Here is an 18,192-nt window from a genome sequence, read left to right on the forward strand (position 1 = left end):
GAGGCGAAGGAAGGCTGGGCTCACCAGGTCCCTCCGGGCTGGACGGCGCCGGGGGCCGGTGGGGCGGGGACCCGCACCCGGGGTCCCCCTGGGCGGGCTCCCTCAGGTAATCCTCGAAGCGCACCTGCCGGGCTTCGCCGCCACCGCCGAAGCCCCACAGGCGGTTGGCCGTGCCCCGCAGAAGGCGCCCGCTCTTCCCCGTGAAAGTGGTCAGGTAGTCCATGCCGCCGCGGGGCAGGGGCCGAGGAGGCCGGCGGTTTCTGCGGCAGCGGCAGCCACTGGGTGCGCGCCTGCCCGCCCCTGCGACCCGACCCGGGGGCGGTGGCTCCGCGCGCCTCACGGGAGGCGGGGAGGGGGAGGGGGCTGCCCCAGCTTGGCCTGGGGGCGGACCATCAGGAAACTACGCATCGGGGGGAGCAGAAGCTCACAAAAGTTTTGAAAAGTTTTTCTTGTGGCTTCCAAACGCCAAGTCAGGTAGATCCTAACTTGTGAAGTAAGTGCATTCTCACTGGACCAGACGCAGGGACGAAAAGCCCGCAGCTTTTAAGCAAGCCAGACCGGTTCTATCTGCTCCTCCACCCCCCCCCCCCCCGCCGTTCGGCCCAAATGGAGTAGGCCTGCCCCGCCCTGCCCCGCCCCGCCCCGTCCGGACTCGACCGGACTTTCAGGACGGCTTGGGAAAGGGGAGGAGGGTGAGCCTTAGGGCCCTAGGGCTGAGCTAGGGATAGAAACGGTCAAAATGGCCCAGGGGAGTCTTTGCTGGAGTTGCACAGAGTTTGGGAACGTAGGAGGGCCATGTCAAAAAGTTTGCGTGGGGGGTGGGGGGGTGTAAAGAGGAGGGAAACAATTCACTTGAAACTTTTGCAGCTTGTAATTGGTGGGGGGGCGGGGTGGGGGTAGACAGGAAGGAGGGAAGGTTAATTTTAACATAAAATTTCAGTCATAGTTAAAGTAAAACCAACCTAGAGAAAATGCTTCTTAGGAAGCATTATGAGACTATAATCGTAGAATAAGGCATTAATAGTCACGTGTTAAGTTCGTTGTAGCATTATGAACTGATGCTAGTTTGACATTCCATGAATCTGGTCCTTTAAAGCAAGGTAATTAAGGGCTTCAGTGTGCAACCTTATCCTCCTTTAGGCAAAGAAGGAGCAATGACTTTTGACACATTTACTACGTTTCCTGTGGGATCTGGTTATTCTCTTCCGTTCACATCTGTTTATATCACTTCTAGTTTTTCTCACGCATTAAATAAATAAACCCTCTTTTTTGGAATTAACAATTTATTCATGTCTGTGAAGAAACGTTTTGAATTACTTAGGGGTTGAAGAGTTGATCATAGCAAATAATAGAGTCCAGAAAATCTTTAAGGAATTTAAGCTTTTTGCCAAACCATAAAGATGATTCCCTCCTCCCTTTTTCTAATTGATATTTTTCCCACCATCACCATTTTCAGATTAAATTCTTACAGGAAAAACTTCATTCTAACAACAGTATCACCTTTATACCTGGTTAAAAATACAGAATGTTTGGGCTGTACCCCCCGAGTGTAATTCAGTGTTTGTGAGAAAGGACCCAGGAATCTGCATATCCAGCAATCATTCACGTGTTCAGAGGTGCTGCTTGGGAAAGCACTGCCTTCTGGACCTCCTATGGGACCCATGTGGTGGAATGGTAAGTGGCTCCTAGTTTTTCCGAGATTTCCATTTGATAAGGAAGCATTACCACCCTTAGCACCACTTGTAAAATCTCACAGAGGCTCAGTAAGCTTAAAAATTGCATTGGAATGACCTAAGTCAGAACCTAATTCTGATGAACTAAACTGAAATTCTTTTTCTAAGATATGTTTTACATCTTGAGATTTATCATTTAGTTTGTGATAATCATATCCAAAATAGTGTTTGAGTATTTTACACTTGATTAAATCTGCACTTTTACATCCAACCTTAGCAGGAACCTGTACTCTACCAGATCAAATACAGGTGTACAGGCAGTTAACCCATGAATTTTTTCTGCTTCTGTTTCATGGAAACCTAGAACTGCAGGAGAAAAAATGTATAACCGTGATGGGCTTTACAAATTTTGATTTAAACACAACTAAGCCCTAATGTCTCCAAAATCCTTTTATTCATATAGTCTATCAGCTTTTTTATTCTTCATATTTGTTGTCTGAACCATCGCTATTCCCCTGAAGTTACTAAATTCATCATTACAAAATGTTACTGTGCCTTCTGTATGTAAAATCATAGGCCACCCAATATGAATACTCTCACTTTTCTTCCTTTTTTCTCTTCCATCTACAACAAGCTCATCTCCATTATTTTGCTTCAGAAGGAAGGAAGTCATTACTCCTGTACATGCTGTTTCTTCTCCAAATTAACTCTTGATCTTAGTCTGGTTTATGTTGTCTATGACTTGCCAGCCTTATTACTTCTCTCTTGTATTATTTTCTCTCTCCACTCTGGTTTCTTCCCCTTTATCCCACCAGGATCACCCACATAAATCCTTTCCATCCTTAAAAAAAAAGTCTCTTTATACCATGCTTGCCTCATCCAGAAACCTTTGCCTCATTTAAAAATACCTTTATTGACATATGATTTACAAACCATATAATTCACCTGTTAAAAGTATACGATTCAACGGATGCTGTATAGTTTCACGGTTGTTAAACCATCACCAAAATCTAATTTATCAACATTTCTATCACCCCCCAAAAAGAAACCTCTTACCTATTTGCAGTCACTCCCCATTCCCACCCCCAGGAGTTGATGACCACTAATCTACTATCTGTCTTTATGGATTTGCCTTTTATAGAGCTCATACATATGGAATTATATAATATCTGGTGTTTGGTGTCTGACTTCTATCACTTAGCATAATGTTTCTGAGACTTATACATGTTATAGCAAATATTAGTATTTCATTCCTTTCTATTGCAAATAATATTCCATTGATGGATATATCAAATTTTATTTATCCATAAACTGATGAGCATTTGGATTATTCTCAGTTTTGGGCTATTATGTATAATGTTGCTATAAACATCTATGTGCAAATTTTTTTATGGATATATGTTTCATTTCCCTATATACACAATACTGTAAGCTTAAGTTCTATAACATGATGATTTGCTACAAGTATATATTGGAAAATGATCACCATTTTCCTCCATCAATGCCCACCATTCTTTTTTATTTTTGGTGGTGAAATATTGAAGATTTATTCTCTTAGTAATACTCAAGCATATAATACACTATTGTTAACTATAGTCATCATGCTGTACATTGGATCCTCAGAACTTACTCATCTTAAAATTGGAAGTTTGTACCATCTGAACACCATCTCACCATTAACTCCAACCCCCATCTCCCCATCCCCCTGCGACCACTATTCTACTCTCTCTTTCTAAGAGTTCACCTGTTTTCAATTCTACATGTGAGATCATACAGTATTTGTCTTTCTTTGACTTCTGTTTCACTTAACATAGTGCCCTCAAGATCCATCCATGTTGTTGCAAATGACAGGATTTCCTTCTTTTTAAATGACTAATATTCCTGTGTGTGTGTGTGTGTGTGTGTGTGTGTGTGTGTGTGTGTGTATCACATTTTCTTTATCCATTCATCCAATGATGGACATTTAGGTTTTTTCCATGTCCTGGCTATTGTGTCTAATGCTGCCCGTGAACATGTGAGTGCAGATACCTCTTCAAGATGGTGATTTCATTTCCTTCAGATGCATACCCAGACATGAAATTGCTGGATCATATGATAGTTCTAGCTTTATTTTTTTGAGGGACCTACATACTGTTTTCCACAGTAGCTGTACTAATTTATATTCCTACCGGTAGTGCACATGTTTCCCTTTTGTCCAACAGCCTTGCCAACACTTCGTATCTCTTATTGTTTTGACCATAGTCATTTTCACTGTTGTGAGGTGTTATCTCACTATGCTTTTGATTTGCATTTTTCTGATGATTACTGATGTTACACATCTTTTTGTGTACCTGTTGGCCACTTGTATGTCTTCTTTAGAAAAATGTCTGGTCAGGTGTTTGCCTGTTTTAGCATTGGATTGTTTGATTTTTTGCTCTTGATTTTTATGACTTCCTTATATATTTGGATATTAACCCCTTATCAGATAAATGGTTTGCAAAGGTTTTCTCCCATTCCTTAGGTTGGGTTTTCATTTTATTTATGGTTTCTTTAGCTGTGCAGAAGCTTCTTAGTTTGATACCCTACTGGTTTATTTTTGCTTTTGTTGCACGCACTTTTGGTATCATATCCAAAAACATCATTGCTAAGACCAATGTCAAGGAGCTTTGTTCCTGTTCCCCCCCACCGGGAGTTTTACAGTTTTAGGTTTTACGTTTGCATCATTAATCCATTTCTAGTCATTTTGTGTGTCTGACTTAAGGTGGGGATCCAATTTCATTCTTTCGCATATGAATATCCAGTTTTCCCAACACCATTTACTAAGGAGACTGTCCTTCGTTCATTGAGTATTCTTGGCTCCCTTATCAAATATTAGTTGACTATGTATGGGTGGTTTATTTCTGGGCTCTTGATTTTTTTTTAAGTTTATTTATTTTGAGAGAGAGTGAGTGAGTGGGAGAGGGACAGGGAGATAGGGAGAGAGGGAATCCCAGATAGGGTTGATGCTGTCAGCACAGAGCCCTGTGTGGGGCCCTACATGGGGCTTGAATCCACCAATCAAACCATGAGATCATGACCTGAGCCAAAATCAAGAGTTGGACTCTTAACTGACTATGCCACCCAGGTGCCCCCTGGGCCCTTGATTTTGTTCTGTTGATCTATGTGTCTGTTTTAATGGCAGTACTATACTGTTCTGATTACTATAGATTTGTATATAGTTTAAAATCAGGAAGTATGATGTGTCCAGTTTTCTTCTTCTTTCTCAGGATTGGCTATTTGGGGTCTTTGCAATTCCATATGAATTTTAGGATTGTTTGTTTTATGTTTATGAAAAATGCCACTGGACTTTAATAGGGATTGTATTGAAAATGTAGAACACTTTAGGTGGTAAAGGAATTTTAACAATATCATTCTAATACATGAACACAGAATACCTTTCCATTTAATTGGATCTTCAATTTCTTTCCTCAATGTCTTATAGTTTTCAGAGTTGAGATCTTTCACCTTTTTGGTAAATTTATTGCTAAGTATTTTATGGTTTTTGATGCTGTTATAAATGGGATCATTTGCTTTATTTCTTTTTCAGATAGTTCATGGTTAGTCTATGAATGGAACTGCTTTTCTGTATTGATTTATATCCTGCAACTTTATGAAATTTATTAGTACTAACAGTATCTTCATGGAGTCTTTAAGATTTTCTATAAGATCATGTCATCTGCAAATAGAGACAGTTTTCTTTCATATTTGATTGACTTTTATTTCTTTGTTTTGCCTAAATGCTCTGGCTAGAACTTCCAGGACTATGTTGAAAGGAGTGGTGAGAGTAGGCACCCTTGTCTTCTTCCTGATCTTAGAGGAAAATCTTTTACCACTGAGGGTGTTGTTAGCTGTGGACTCGATATGGCCTTCATTATGTTGAAGTACATTTCTTCCATACCCAATTTATTGAGAGTTTTTGCCATGATGGGAGACTGAATTTTGTCAATTATTTTTCAGCATCTATTGTGATGATTGTGTGATTTTTATCTTTCTATTAATGTGGCATATAACATTTATTGATTTGCATATTTTAACCATTCTTGCATCTCAGGGTTAAATTCCCCTTGATCATGGTGTATGATCTTTCTAATATGCTACTGAATTTGGCTTGCTAGTATTTTGTTAAGAATTTTGCATCTCTAGTTATTAGAGATATTATCCTGTAGTTTTCTTTTCTTTTGGAGTCCTTATCTGGCTTTGGTACTAGGGTAATGCTGGCCTCATAAAATGAGTTTGGGAGTGTTCCCTCCTCTTCAATTTTTTGGAAAAGTTTAAGAACTGGTATTAATTCTTCAAATGTTTGACAGAACTCTCCATTGAAACCATCTGGTCCTGGGCTTTTGTTTTTTGACATGTTTTTGATTACTGATTCAGTCCCTTACTCATGTTTGGTCTGCTCAGATTTTCTACTTCATCATTCAATTTTAGTATGTTTCTAGGAATTTATCCATTTTTCCCAGGTAATCCAATTCTAGGCATACAATTGTTCCTACGGGTCTCTTAAGAACCTTCATGTTTGTGTGTTATCAGTTATAGTGTCTCTTTCATTTCCAAATTTACTTATAGCTGTTTACTCTTTTTTTCTTAGTCCAGCTAAAGGTTTGTCACTTTTGAATTTGTCACTAAAAGTTTGTCTTTTCTATTGATTTTCTGGTCTCCATTTCATTTATCTGCTGTGATCTTTGTTAGTTCCTGCCAACTTTTGAACTAAGTTTGTTCTTTTTCTAGTTCCTTGTGGTATAAAATCAGGTTATTTATTTGAGATCTTTCCTTTTCCTTAAATTTTTCTATAAAATTCCCTCTTAGTACTGACTTTGCTGTTCTAATAGTTTCGGTATGTTGTATATTCCAATTTTTTTGTTTCAAGATACTTTTTGCTTTCCCCTTTGGCCCCCACTGGTTGTTCAGGAGTGTGTTGTTCAATTTCCAAATATTTATGATTTTTCCCTCCAGTTTTCTTCCTGTTATTGATTTCTAGTTTCATAAAATTGTGGTTGGGAAAGATATTTTGTATAATTTCAACCCTTTTAAATTTGCTGAGACTTGTTTTGTGATCTACCATATGATCTATCCTGGAGAATGTTCCGTGTGCATTTGTGAAGAATGTGTATTCTGCTGCTGTTGGATGGAATGTTCTGTATATGTCTGTCAGGTCCATGTGGTTCAAAGTATAGTTTAAAACCAATATTTCCTGGTTGATTTTCTGTCTGGCTGATCCATCCATTGTTGAATGTGGGAGATCAAAGTTCCCTATTATTACTGTACTGTTATCTATTTCTCCCTTCATATCTCTTAATATTTTTTATTTATTTATTTGGAGAGAGAGAGAGAAAGAGAGCACACGCACTTGCATGAGCAGGAGAGGGGCAGAGAGAGAGCAAGAGAGAGGATCCCAAGCAGGCCCCCATGAACTGTGAGATCATGACCTAAGCTGAAATCAAAATTCAGATGCTCAACTGATTGAGCTACCCTGGCACCCCCCATATCTGTTAATATTTTTAAAAATATATTTAGACACTTCAGTATGGGTACATTTATGTTAATTATTATATTTTATTTTTTTCATATTTATTTACATTTGAGAGAGGGAGGGAAAGGGGGGGGCATAACAGAGAGAGATGGAGACAGACAGAATCTGAAGCAGACTCCAGGCTCTAAACTGTCGGCACAGAGCCAGACGCGGGGCTCAAACTCACAAACCATGAGATCATGACCTCAGCCAAAGTCAGATGCTTAACCGACTGAGCCACCCAGGAGCCCCAGATTATTATATTTTCTTAATGAATTGACATTTTTGTCATTTTGTCAGGACGTTGTCTCTCATTACAGTTTTTGACTTAAAGTCTATTTTGTCTACTCTAGGTATAGCTACCCTTGCTCTCTTTTGGTTTCCATTTGCAGGGAATATCCTTTTCCATCTCTTCACTTTTAGTCTATGTTGTTCCTGTAGCTAATGTGAGTCTCTTGTGGGTGGCATATACTTGCATTTTGTTGTTTTGTTTTTTGTTTTAAATCAGTTTAGTCACTCCATGCCTTTTGATTGGAGAATTTAAACATTTACATTTAAATTAACAGGTAAGAAGGACTCCATAAGTAAAGGCTTACTGTTGCTATCTTAGAGTTTTCTGGCTGTCACTTAGTTCCTTTGTCCCTTTCTTCCTGTCTTCCTTTGTAAATGGATAGATTTCCATAGTGGTATGTTTTTATTTCCTTCTTTTTATCTTTTGAGTATCTTACTGTAGGTTTTTGCTTTGTGGTTACCATGAGTTTCACATAAAACATAACAGATTATTTTAAGTTGCTAATTTAAATAGCATGTAAAGACTCTACACTTTTACCCCTCCCTCATTTTATTTATGATATCCCAATTTTAAAATGTGAATCCAGTAATAAATTATTGTAGCCATACTTATTTTTAATACTTTTGTCCTTTAACCTTTTTATTAGGGATAAGTGATTAATACACCACTACATTACAGTATCAGAGTATTCTGAATTTAACTATATAATTATCTTTGCCAGTGTGTTTTATATTTTCATATGTTTCTGTGTTACCAGTTAATATCCTTTCACATTTCAGTTTGAAGAACTCCTTTTGGCTTTTTTTTTTTTTTTTTTTTTTAGGGCAGATTTAGTAATGAACTCCTTCAGTTTTTATTTGTTTGGGAAAGTCTTTAACTTGCCTTATTTCTCAAGGACAGGTTGTTAATTCATGGAGATAACGTGATATGTACCTGGCAACTGTTTTATGTGATAGAAATGTCAGCACTCAAATTTCTGATGTGATAAACAGAATCACTGATAGAATCAATAAAGTGGACTGACACTAAACAAATAGGTTTTGTAAGTGTTAAGAAACAAAGGAATGAATTTACTATTCACTTAGTATATCTGCATCTGCTAGTAAACCTAAAGCCTAACTTAGTGGATAGCCAAATTGGTTCCCCCTTAGTGCTTCTTTCTCCACTAAAAGGGTTTCACTAGCATTCAAACTTCCTATCATATGAGAAGCACCTGTGTCAAAATTACCACAGAAAGGAAGAGAAGGTTGTTTGGATACAACCTTGATCAAAACAATAAAAAGCATTTGATAAAGACTTAATTTAACAGAATAGGAAAGAACTTACTATTGATTAAAAACAAATTCCCCTCTAATAGATGCCAATCCTGAATATAATCATTACAAATCCTACTAAAAACCAAGTAACTTTTGCTCAATTTGAAAACTATCTAAAACGTGTTAACTACTACACTAGTCAGAAAACAAACAAACAAACAAAAACATATGTAGGTAATCAAATCAAGCAAGGACCTAGGAATAACATCATTGAAAATTATAACTGAAACTTAAGTCACAGTAACTCACATCAACTTGCCATATAATTATTTGAGGACTATAATCAAAGATTATAATTATGTAATTTCAGCTCCAAATATTCCATACCTGGAATGTGGCAGCTTCTGACTCTTGGATCAATTTCACTTAGCTCTTTGAAAAAATACCAAGAGATATTACCATTTATAACCAAATTTGTAGAAACTTACAAGGCTTTAAAAGTCTTTGGGATCAATGGCCAATCAAAATCCCCATAGAGGAATGTTATGTTATGAAGGCAAATACGTATTTGCAGTCTCTTTCCACTGCAGGTTTCTTTTCCTGTTTGTACTCTGTGTGAGATTGTAGTAGAGTGTTTATTTCTACAGGTGGGACTGTATGCATAGCCATGAAGTAGTCTACTCCTTGTCTCTATCTTTCTGGACTTTTCCTCTCTACCCTTGATCCACCTTTAATTCCATATTAGGTCTTTATATGTTGCTGCAACTTCTTATTTGTGTTTATTGAATAGAATTTTGATATTTCATGTTCTTAATCCACAAAGCTGATAAGTGAAACATGTGGATATGTAGTATGTTAAATGCTTTATTTTAATGTATTAATTTTAGTTATTAATATTAAATATTAAAAAAAATTTTTTTTTCAACGTTTATTTATTTTTGGGACAGAGAGAGACAGAGCATGAACGGGGGAGGGGCAGAGAGAGAGGGAGACACAGAATCAGAAACAGGCTCCAGGCTCCGAGCCATCAGCCTGACGCGGGGCTCGAACTCACGGACCGCGAGATCGTGACCTGGCTGAAGTCGGACGCTCAACCGACTGCGCCACCCAGGCGCCCCAATATTAAATATTTTAAAGTTAGATAACAGTTATATTTTGGAGTGGTTTTAGGTTACAATGTATTAGAAATAACTTCCCTCTCTTTGTATTTTTTTAATGTATTAGAAGAATGTAAATGCAAAAACAAAAAGAAAGAGCAAAATAATTTGGGAGAAACCTAAACCTGTTGTTAGTTATTACTTTTATGCCAATTGGCCAAAATGCTAATTTCCAGCTTCAACTTACAGCTGCTAACTAGGTAGTTTTGTTTTGTCTTTTTTTGCTATTGATGGAGGAAAACTGAACCTTGGGCTCTATCAATACAAGAAAAAACAAAGTATGGCATTAAAAAGAGAACCTGCCTTTGGGGCACCTGGGTGGCTCAGTCGATTGAGCATCCGACTTTGGACTTCAGGTCATGATCTCCCTGTCTGTGAGTTCGAGCCCCGCATTGGACTCTGTGCTGACAGCTCGGAGCCTGGATCCTGCTTTGGATTCTGTGTCTCCTCCTCTCTCTGCCCCTCCCCCACTTGTGCTCTGTCTCTCTCTCTCAAAAATAAATAAACATTTAAAAAAAAAAAAAAAGAGAACCTGCCTACAAGTTCATCCATCTCTCTTAAAGAAAGTGCTAGGCAGCAATGCCAAGTTCATTCATATCAATATTCCACTTATTTCAGTCATGGTACACAAACAGCAAACTGATAAATGCTGAGCATATTATTTGAAAGAAGAGAACCTACTCCTCTTCCCAAAGTGTATGGGGATTTCCTGACTCCCCATTTCCCCATCCCAAATAGCATTCGGGAGAGATGCTAATAATGCCAGGTGAACTAGCCAAAATTCTGGCAGCATATAGGAAGAGAAACCCAAACTTGGATGGTCAATCTTTAAATGATCCAGCACTGACTAGATAGGCTTAATCTTCAAAAGAATCATGCACTGGCTATTTTCTCCCATGGCAGATCTACTCTTAAATCTTGCTTTTCTCAGAAAGCAGCAGACAGCAGTGTAAGAGCCAGCTCTATACAACCAACAGCATCAACAGCAGTGGCATGCAAACCATTTATTAAGTGAGGTGACAGACTGGTTGGCTGGCCTCTTTGGTCTACCCTACTGATCTTCTGGGAGGAAATTCTTAAAACATAAAGAGAAATTTTAAAACAGTGTTTTTAGGCTCTGAGCTGGTCCTGCTAACACACTGCATGATATATAAACACATATATTTATGTTTGCTCTGTATGTTGTGTGACATGAAATCCCAGCTTCTAGTTTCTCCTCTTGAATCCAACTCCAACACCTGCAGCCAGGGCAATCTTAAATCCACAGATCGAATTGTTTTTCCTCAACTTTAAAAACACCCCTTGTTCACAGCAGCAGCTTCCTGTTGATAATGAGAATCAGCTGTGAAACCTTTTTCAAAATGCAAATTTCCCAACTATATCCCCTCGTGCTGGGTTCCAGGGTTGTGGGGTGGGGCTCAGGAGGCTACATTTTTTGATTATGAGCCATGTAAATTTCTTGGTTATGAGCCATGTTTGAGATTTGCTCCTCTGTAGTTCTTCCAGGTGCTTCTGCATATTTAGCTCATGAGAATCGCACATTAACTTCTAAAATAAGGCCATACATAAGACTAGTTCTGGCAAATACTGAGCAGAAGTGACGTAGGTGTTTTATCCTCACATGTGTAAAGAACACCCTCTGTCTAAAATGTAGGAAATGTTTTGCACTCCAGACTCCTTTGCCCCTGCCTCAGCAACCAAGGATACAGCTACTAGATGGTGACGCCATCTGCAACAGCCTAGATCCCTGAGAAACTCAGTGGATCAGAACTCCTCCTCCCTAACCTCAACCTGAACTGGACATGTGATATGGGCAAGAAATAGATCAAGAAATAGACACTTACTACAGCAAGCCCCCCAGGTCTGGAAGTTCATTTGGTAGCATAAGCTTAGCCTACCTTGACTGATACAAGGGTATTGCAAATGCTTACTTTACATTTATCTTGATCACACATGCCAAATTAATATTGGTCCCACCCACTATCAAAAAGTAGAGCATTCCTGGGGCGCCTGGGTGGCTCAGTCGGTTGAGCGTCCGACTTCAGCTCAGGTCATGATCTCACGGTCCGCGAGTTCGAGCCCTGTGTCGGGCTCTGTGCTGACAGCTCAGAGCCTGGAGCCTGTTTCAGATTCTGTGTCTCCCTCTCTCTCTGACCCTCCCCCGTTCATGCTCTGTCTCTCTCTGTCTCAAAAATAAATAAATGTTAAAAAAAAATTTTTTTAAGTAGAGCATTCCTATGAAAACTTTCATAAGTCTTAAATGGTGTAAAGGAAAAAAAAAATTACCATTAATTTATATGGGAAAAATTTTGAGCATTCCCAGAATAACCAAAAATATAACCTCTCTGGCTTTGCTGATATCTTAGGATGCATCCTGCCAATGGATGCACAAAATAAATCAAGATAAAGCACAGATGCTCACAGACACAGTTTGAAGCTACCGTGGCTTGATGCTGAGATGCTAAGTGTAGCTCCCTGGAAAGGAGCTTGGCGGGCCGCTCTCCCTGCTGGGGGATCTAGTGCCTCTGTAAAAGCTCGCGGCAAAACAAATGCTGAATGCTGTTTTCACCTTTGCCTTTTGTCCATACAAACCCTCTTTGGAATTTTTCTGGTTATTGAAAACAAGTATTAATTAATGTAGGTAGGTCTCATGTAAAGGTGAAGTGATGTAACCTGAACTTTCACAAAGCAGGGGATGCCTGTATACTGAAGATTAGCTGATTTATGCCTCTCAGGTCATTTTCATATTCTGGTAAGTATTCTGAGGTTGCAAGACTATTAACTTCTTTGTCATTTCAAATATGCATGTGAGTAAGGTTTTTCTTGACATTACACAACCAAAAGCAAACAACCAAAACACAGTAAGTAGGATGCTGAGTCTCTGATGCTAGAAAGAATCCATCCATCATCTGTCATTCCCAATTTAAAACTGTAGTTTCATTTACAGCTTAATTCTCTCAAGACATGTCTTTATAATCAGAAAATATAAATTTGAACTTGTAAAATACGTGTATGCTCACAAAGTGCCATTTTTAAGTTTTATATATTGGTTTTATGTAAAACTTTATTAGAAAAAGCTTGAAAAGAATTGCTTTTAGAACTACAAAGCATAAGTCTCAATTGCCTTGCACATGGATGCCCTTAACATATTAATAGCAACCCTATTAGACCTGAGAGAGGCCTTGGTGTTTATCTACTTGAGCCTTTTATTTTTATTGATTTGTTATCCAAGGCCCGTATTCATCAAGTGAGTCTCAGGGTCATACACTTGGATCAGAACACAGCCAGAAGAACTCAGGGTTTTCCTACAGAGAATGCTGCCACATAAAGTGCTCTATCTTTGGGATGAGCAATTATTTGTGACTCTCTCAATTTATCCAAACGTTTGAAGTGGCATGATGTCCCATAAAGTGTCTTTCAGATGTCAAAGCTAGGGCAAACTATTGATTTATTTTTGAGATTTAGCTTTCTTATCTGTAAAATAAGAGCAAATAATGCCTATCTTATAGCTGTGCTGTGATTAGAAAGGAAATGTACAATGTTAGGCCTGTTGTTCTTTGGCCTTAAACGAATTTAGATTTATTACCTTCAGATAGCAGCCTATACTTCTAGATCAGGTATGGTCCATGGATCAAATCTGGCCTGGCACCTGTTTTTATACATTTGGTTTTATTGGGACATAGCCACACCAATTCATTTATGTTTTGTCTATGGCTGCTTTGGGGGCTATGACAGCAGAGATGACTTGTGACAGAGACCTTATGGCTCAAAAGCCTAAAATATTTACTCCCTTGCTATGTTCTGAAAAATTCTGCTGACCTGGGTTCTAGGTTGCTGAGATCATTTTGAAGCTCCTCTTGATTCTTTTATTGACAGTATCATTCCCTGTCTCTTTCACTGAGTCAGCCTCAGATTTGTCTCCATTCAGGCTGTTCATAAAAATGTTTAATGAGACATGGGGAAGGAGAGGTCGAGGCACACCACAAGACGGCCTTCATGGCTGACAATGATTACCACTCACTGGACACAGTTACCTGAAGAAGTATGAGCCCTCTAATGGATAAAATCACCTAGTTCTCATTTATCAACAATGCTGTGTATTGGTTAAATGCCATTCTAATACGTAGAAGAAGAAGAGGTACAGACCCCTCTTTTATCCCCTCTCAAGTGCTTTCAAGCCTATGTTTTCCTTTATCCTTCAACTCCCCTTCAAATTTCAAATTTGGATTATTCATCTAGCTATAGTTTTTTTTCGCAGATCTCCTTTTATCTGGTAGAGACTGGTTAGCTGTCATCCAACCTCATTATTTTTCTTCCTGAGCACACTACATTTCCCAGCTGTCTTTCAATCAGGGGTGGCCAAGGAACTAAGTTCTAGCCAATGGAAGGATTGCAAAAGTCATGCATGCTACTTCCAGGCCTGGCCCACAAGAGCATTGGTGACCCTCCAATTGGTGACTTTTCCTTTTCATAGCCTGGAACCGGATGAGCATGGAGACCTGAGAAGCCATTTATTAAAGATGGCAGAGCCACAGAGAGAAAGAACCTAGGTCCCTGAATCCATCCTTAGAGGGCAGCCACCCATCACTAAAGAACACCAATTTTGGACTTGAACGTGAAATTAATTTTTATTGTATTTAAGCCATTATATACGAATTTAGATTTTTGCTATGAAAGAGTACAATTTTAACCAATACACTTATTATTACTATTATATTACTACTAAAATATCACATCCTAACAACTCCATTTTCTGGACCAACAAGCTACAATTCATGTAAAGTGGATGTGGGTTGTCTTTCACTATATTCTCACCTACCATGGCCTAAAAATGTCCATTTGGCTGTTTTTGTTTTGAATTCTAATCGAGAAAAATAAAGCAAAATAGGCATTGCACTTGTTTTGGCTTTTAATAATTTGTTAAACAGTGCACATCTTCCTCAAAAAGGGAGCCTCACACTTCCTTCTTGTTCTCTTTTACTCTAGGACTTCCCTTTTCAACAGAATAACCCTAGTTAGCTAGTTTCTTTAGTATTTACAAAATCCCACTCCATGTTGGCCTTTCTGACCCTCTCTTTACAGTTTTATGCCATCCTTTTACTTGTCCTTGGTAATATGTGCTTCCTACTTTCATCTCTTCTACGAGCTAAGCTCAGAGAACATCTTGTCAGGTCATGCTGCTTTCTCCTCATTTTGCTGTCACATTAACATTACTCATGCTTTGTTTGAACTTTTTTTGGAATGCCACCATCTTTCATGAAGGCCTTAGCTCTAGTCTTTGAAGTCAGATTAAAATGTCTTATTTGTTTATTATCTGTCTCTCCCTACTATCATTCAACAAGGACAGGGACTCCCTTTACTGCTTAGAACATGGCCTGGCACATAGTCGGCACACAGATTAATTATATTTGTTGAATGAATGAAATCATGTCCATGTTTTCTCTAAATCTGATCCTAACCCACTTTTCTACAACCTGAGAGTCAGATGTAATTAAGTCGAGCTTACTTTCTCTCTTCATTAACAAGGAATATCCATTTCCAATACTTTTCTCTCCAAGGGTGGTTCTCAGCCTTGGCTCCGCATTTAAGAATTCTTATGGAGCTTTTGAAAATCCCAATGTTCAGGCCATACTCCACATCAATAAAATCCAAATTTCTCACAGATAGGATACAAACATCATGGAGAATGCCCCGCGGGGAGATTTCAGTGTACAGCCAACACTGAGAATCACTGCAGGGTTCCTGTTGTTTTTGTAATACAGTCTTTTCTGTTAGTGAAAATCAAGTCCAGACATTAGTGAATATTATGACAGCATCGTGTGAGGGATTGTTAGTAATAATGAACATATATCGATTGTTTACTATGCCAGGCATCATAGTAAGAGTTTTTTCATACATTATTTCCTTTATATCTCACATCCGCTTTGCGAAGGAGGTTAATGAACACCCCCCTCCCCCTTTGCAAATACGGTTATGGGGTCAGAGAGGTTAAGGAAAACAATACTGTCATTTAGGTCAGTCAAGAGTCTCTCAGGTGTTTGCTCTTAACTTACTGATACTACAGCACAGGGGTTTTCAGTCATGGGCAATTTTGCCTCCCAGAAGGATTTTTAGATTAAAATACAGGACTCCTGGTTAAATTTGAATTTCAGGAAAATGGTGAATAATTTTTTTAGTACAAGTCTACACCAAATCTTGCATGGGACATACTTAAACATTAAAAAGTTACTTGCTGTTTATCAGAAATTCAAATATGCCTGGGCATCTTCAATTTTCACTTGCTAAATCTGGCAACTCTACCCCCAGGGAACATTTAGCAATGTCTGGAAATATTTTTGGTTGTCAAACTGAGGGTGTACTACTGGCATCTAGTAGGTTCAGGCCACTACTGGCCACTAGTAGGTTGATGCTGCTTAAGATCTTGTAATGCTCAAGACAGCTGCCACAACAGAGAACCATCCAGCTTCAAATGTCACTAGTGACCAGGCTGAGAAGCCCAGATCTAGTGGATGTTGGGAAAGATTAAGCACTCCCGTAACATCATCATGCCTCTGGCAACGTTTATGGTCTGTCTTCAGAAAGCGTTATTTCATCCTGTATCTCGCTACAATGACATGTAAGATTCTTTTGCGTTTGCACTTTGGTAAGTTGTGCATGGAGATACCATGCACCTCTTTATCTCATTACAGAGGTGGGGGCAATCTATTTCCACTTCCTGACATCTCTTTCTGTGCTTTCTCTTTCAGCCTCACATTTTCACTCACAGCTTCCAAATCTATGCGGTCCTAGTTAAGACACCCTACGCTCTGAAGTCCTCCTTGTACCAATTTGACTTAGCTGCAATTAGCACAGAGAAATCTGGGACTCAAAGAAAGGTGTGATAAAACCCCATATGGCCAAGGGAGAAGAGAGCTGCGTGCAAAATGGTTTATTGCTAATGGAATGATGCTTCTTTAGCTGGCAAATCTGTATGTTGCGAATGCCATTAGCATGATGGCAAGTTTTTGGTAACTTCTAAAGTTGTACTACCTTGCAGATGTTTTTTCAAAACTTTAGCAAAAGAATATTGAAATGAATTTTATAAATGATTTATAAATGATTTTATAAAACATGCATATTAGCTTGTTGTGAATAAATCTAAGTATATGTGCTTTATCATATACATATTTTCTTGTTTGAGTTTGGAATGTATAAAAAGTATGTTGGGTATTCTTTCAAGTATTATGATCAAATATAGAGTGTATTTGGTACAAAGAGTTTTTAAGTGTTTCTTCAGGAATTTGAGTTTAAACATTGAATCATGGGCCAGAATTTGAATTTCAAAAGATTTAATTTGTTTTTCTCAGATGTAACTTTAATATACTCACTTTAGAGTATTTCTAAGAACTAATTTGCAAGGTAACAGTTGTCAATTTTATGCTACCAAAGGTTAGAGCTTATTTAGCAAAGTAAAGATCTCTTGCTATTCAGGCTTTTAAAATATATATACTTATTTCTATTGTTTTTAAATTGAGGATTCCTGTGCTTGAAAGACATAACGCTCACTACTTATGTCTCCAAAAAAGAAGAGACCATGACTTGGATTATATAAAAAAAAGAGCCTTATCCAGAGGTCCACATATCCTTAAGGTCCCAACAAGGAGTATCTGCATCAGCAAGGGGAAAAAGATAATTACTACACAAATCTAATATACAGTGAATTGAAATACACACACACACTTGCAATGCATGTGTCATATAGTTGATATTTAAGAAATATGAATTCTTTGCACCCCTCCAAAATTTGATATTGAGTGTCTATAAGATAGATATATGTAAGTATGCATATCCCGCCTGTGGATGTTAATGGTATAGTGAGAGAAACAAAGAGAAGCAAGGAGGAACACTGCCTTCGTAAATATAATGCTTACTCTTTGATTTACCAAAGATAAACCAAAGTAGGACACTCAAGATCTTAGAGTCCCTGGCAGTGACAAATGGCAGGGAGGCTATAAAGTTTTGTATACCTGCTCCCAAAGGGCTCTGTGACTATCTCAATTATATTTATCTTACCACACTAATTATTTGTTTATATGTCTGTTTAATTTGTTTCTCTGTCTCTGAAACTATTAGTACGCCTGTCTACGTTAATATGACTTCGCTACTGTCTTCTAGTGCATTCCAGAAACTTCCTGAATGAGACATCAAGTTTCAACAGGAAGCATCAGGCAATAGTTCACACACGAGAATTCTCTGAACCGATTACATCAAACTCTCGTCTTATTCTACCAATTCTAAACCATCATAT

At 38.4% G+C, this 18,192-nt stretch overlaps 1 protein-coding gene across 5 annotated transcripts in view; it reads right to left on the reverse strand.

Moving 5' to 3' along the window:
* OXR1 (oxidation resistance 1) overlaps window positions 1-18,192 on the reverse strand; it is a 367,305-nt gene that overhangs the window by 75,835 nt on the left and 273,278 nt on the right. For 2 of the 5 annotated variants that reach the window (XM_047089010.1, XM_047089008.1), the window contains exon 1: window positions 25-305. The exons of 2 other annotated variants lie outside the window; for them this stretch is intronic. In XM_047089010.1, coding sequence (XP_046944966.1) covers window positions 25-223 — 199 coding nt within the window. In that variant the 5' untranslated portion in view covers window positions 224-305. Of the gene's footprint in view, window positions 1-24; window positions 319-18,192 lie in introns of those variants that run through there. One more of the 5 variants, XM_047089014.1, reaches the window with a different exon arrangement.

The sequence above is a fragment of the Lynx rufus genome, unplaced genomic scaffold, assembly GCF_022079265.1.
Source record: "Lynx rufus isolate CCGP_SWC_20201006 ecotype Redwood Valley unplaced genomic scaffold, mLynRuf1.p SCAF_26, whole genome shotgun sequence".
Taxonomy (NCBI): Eukaryota; Metazoa; Chordata; class Mammalia; order Carnivora; family Felidae; genus Lynx; species Lynx rufus.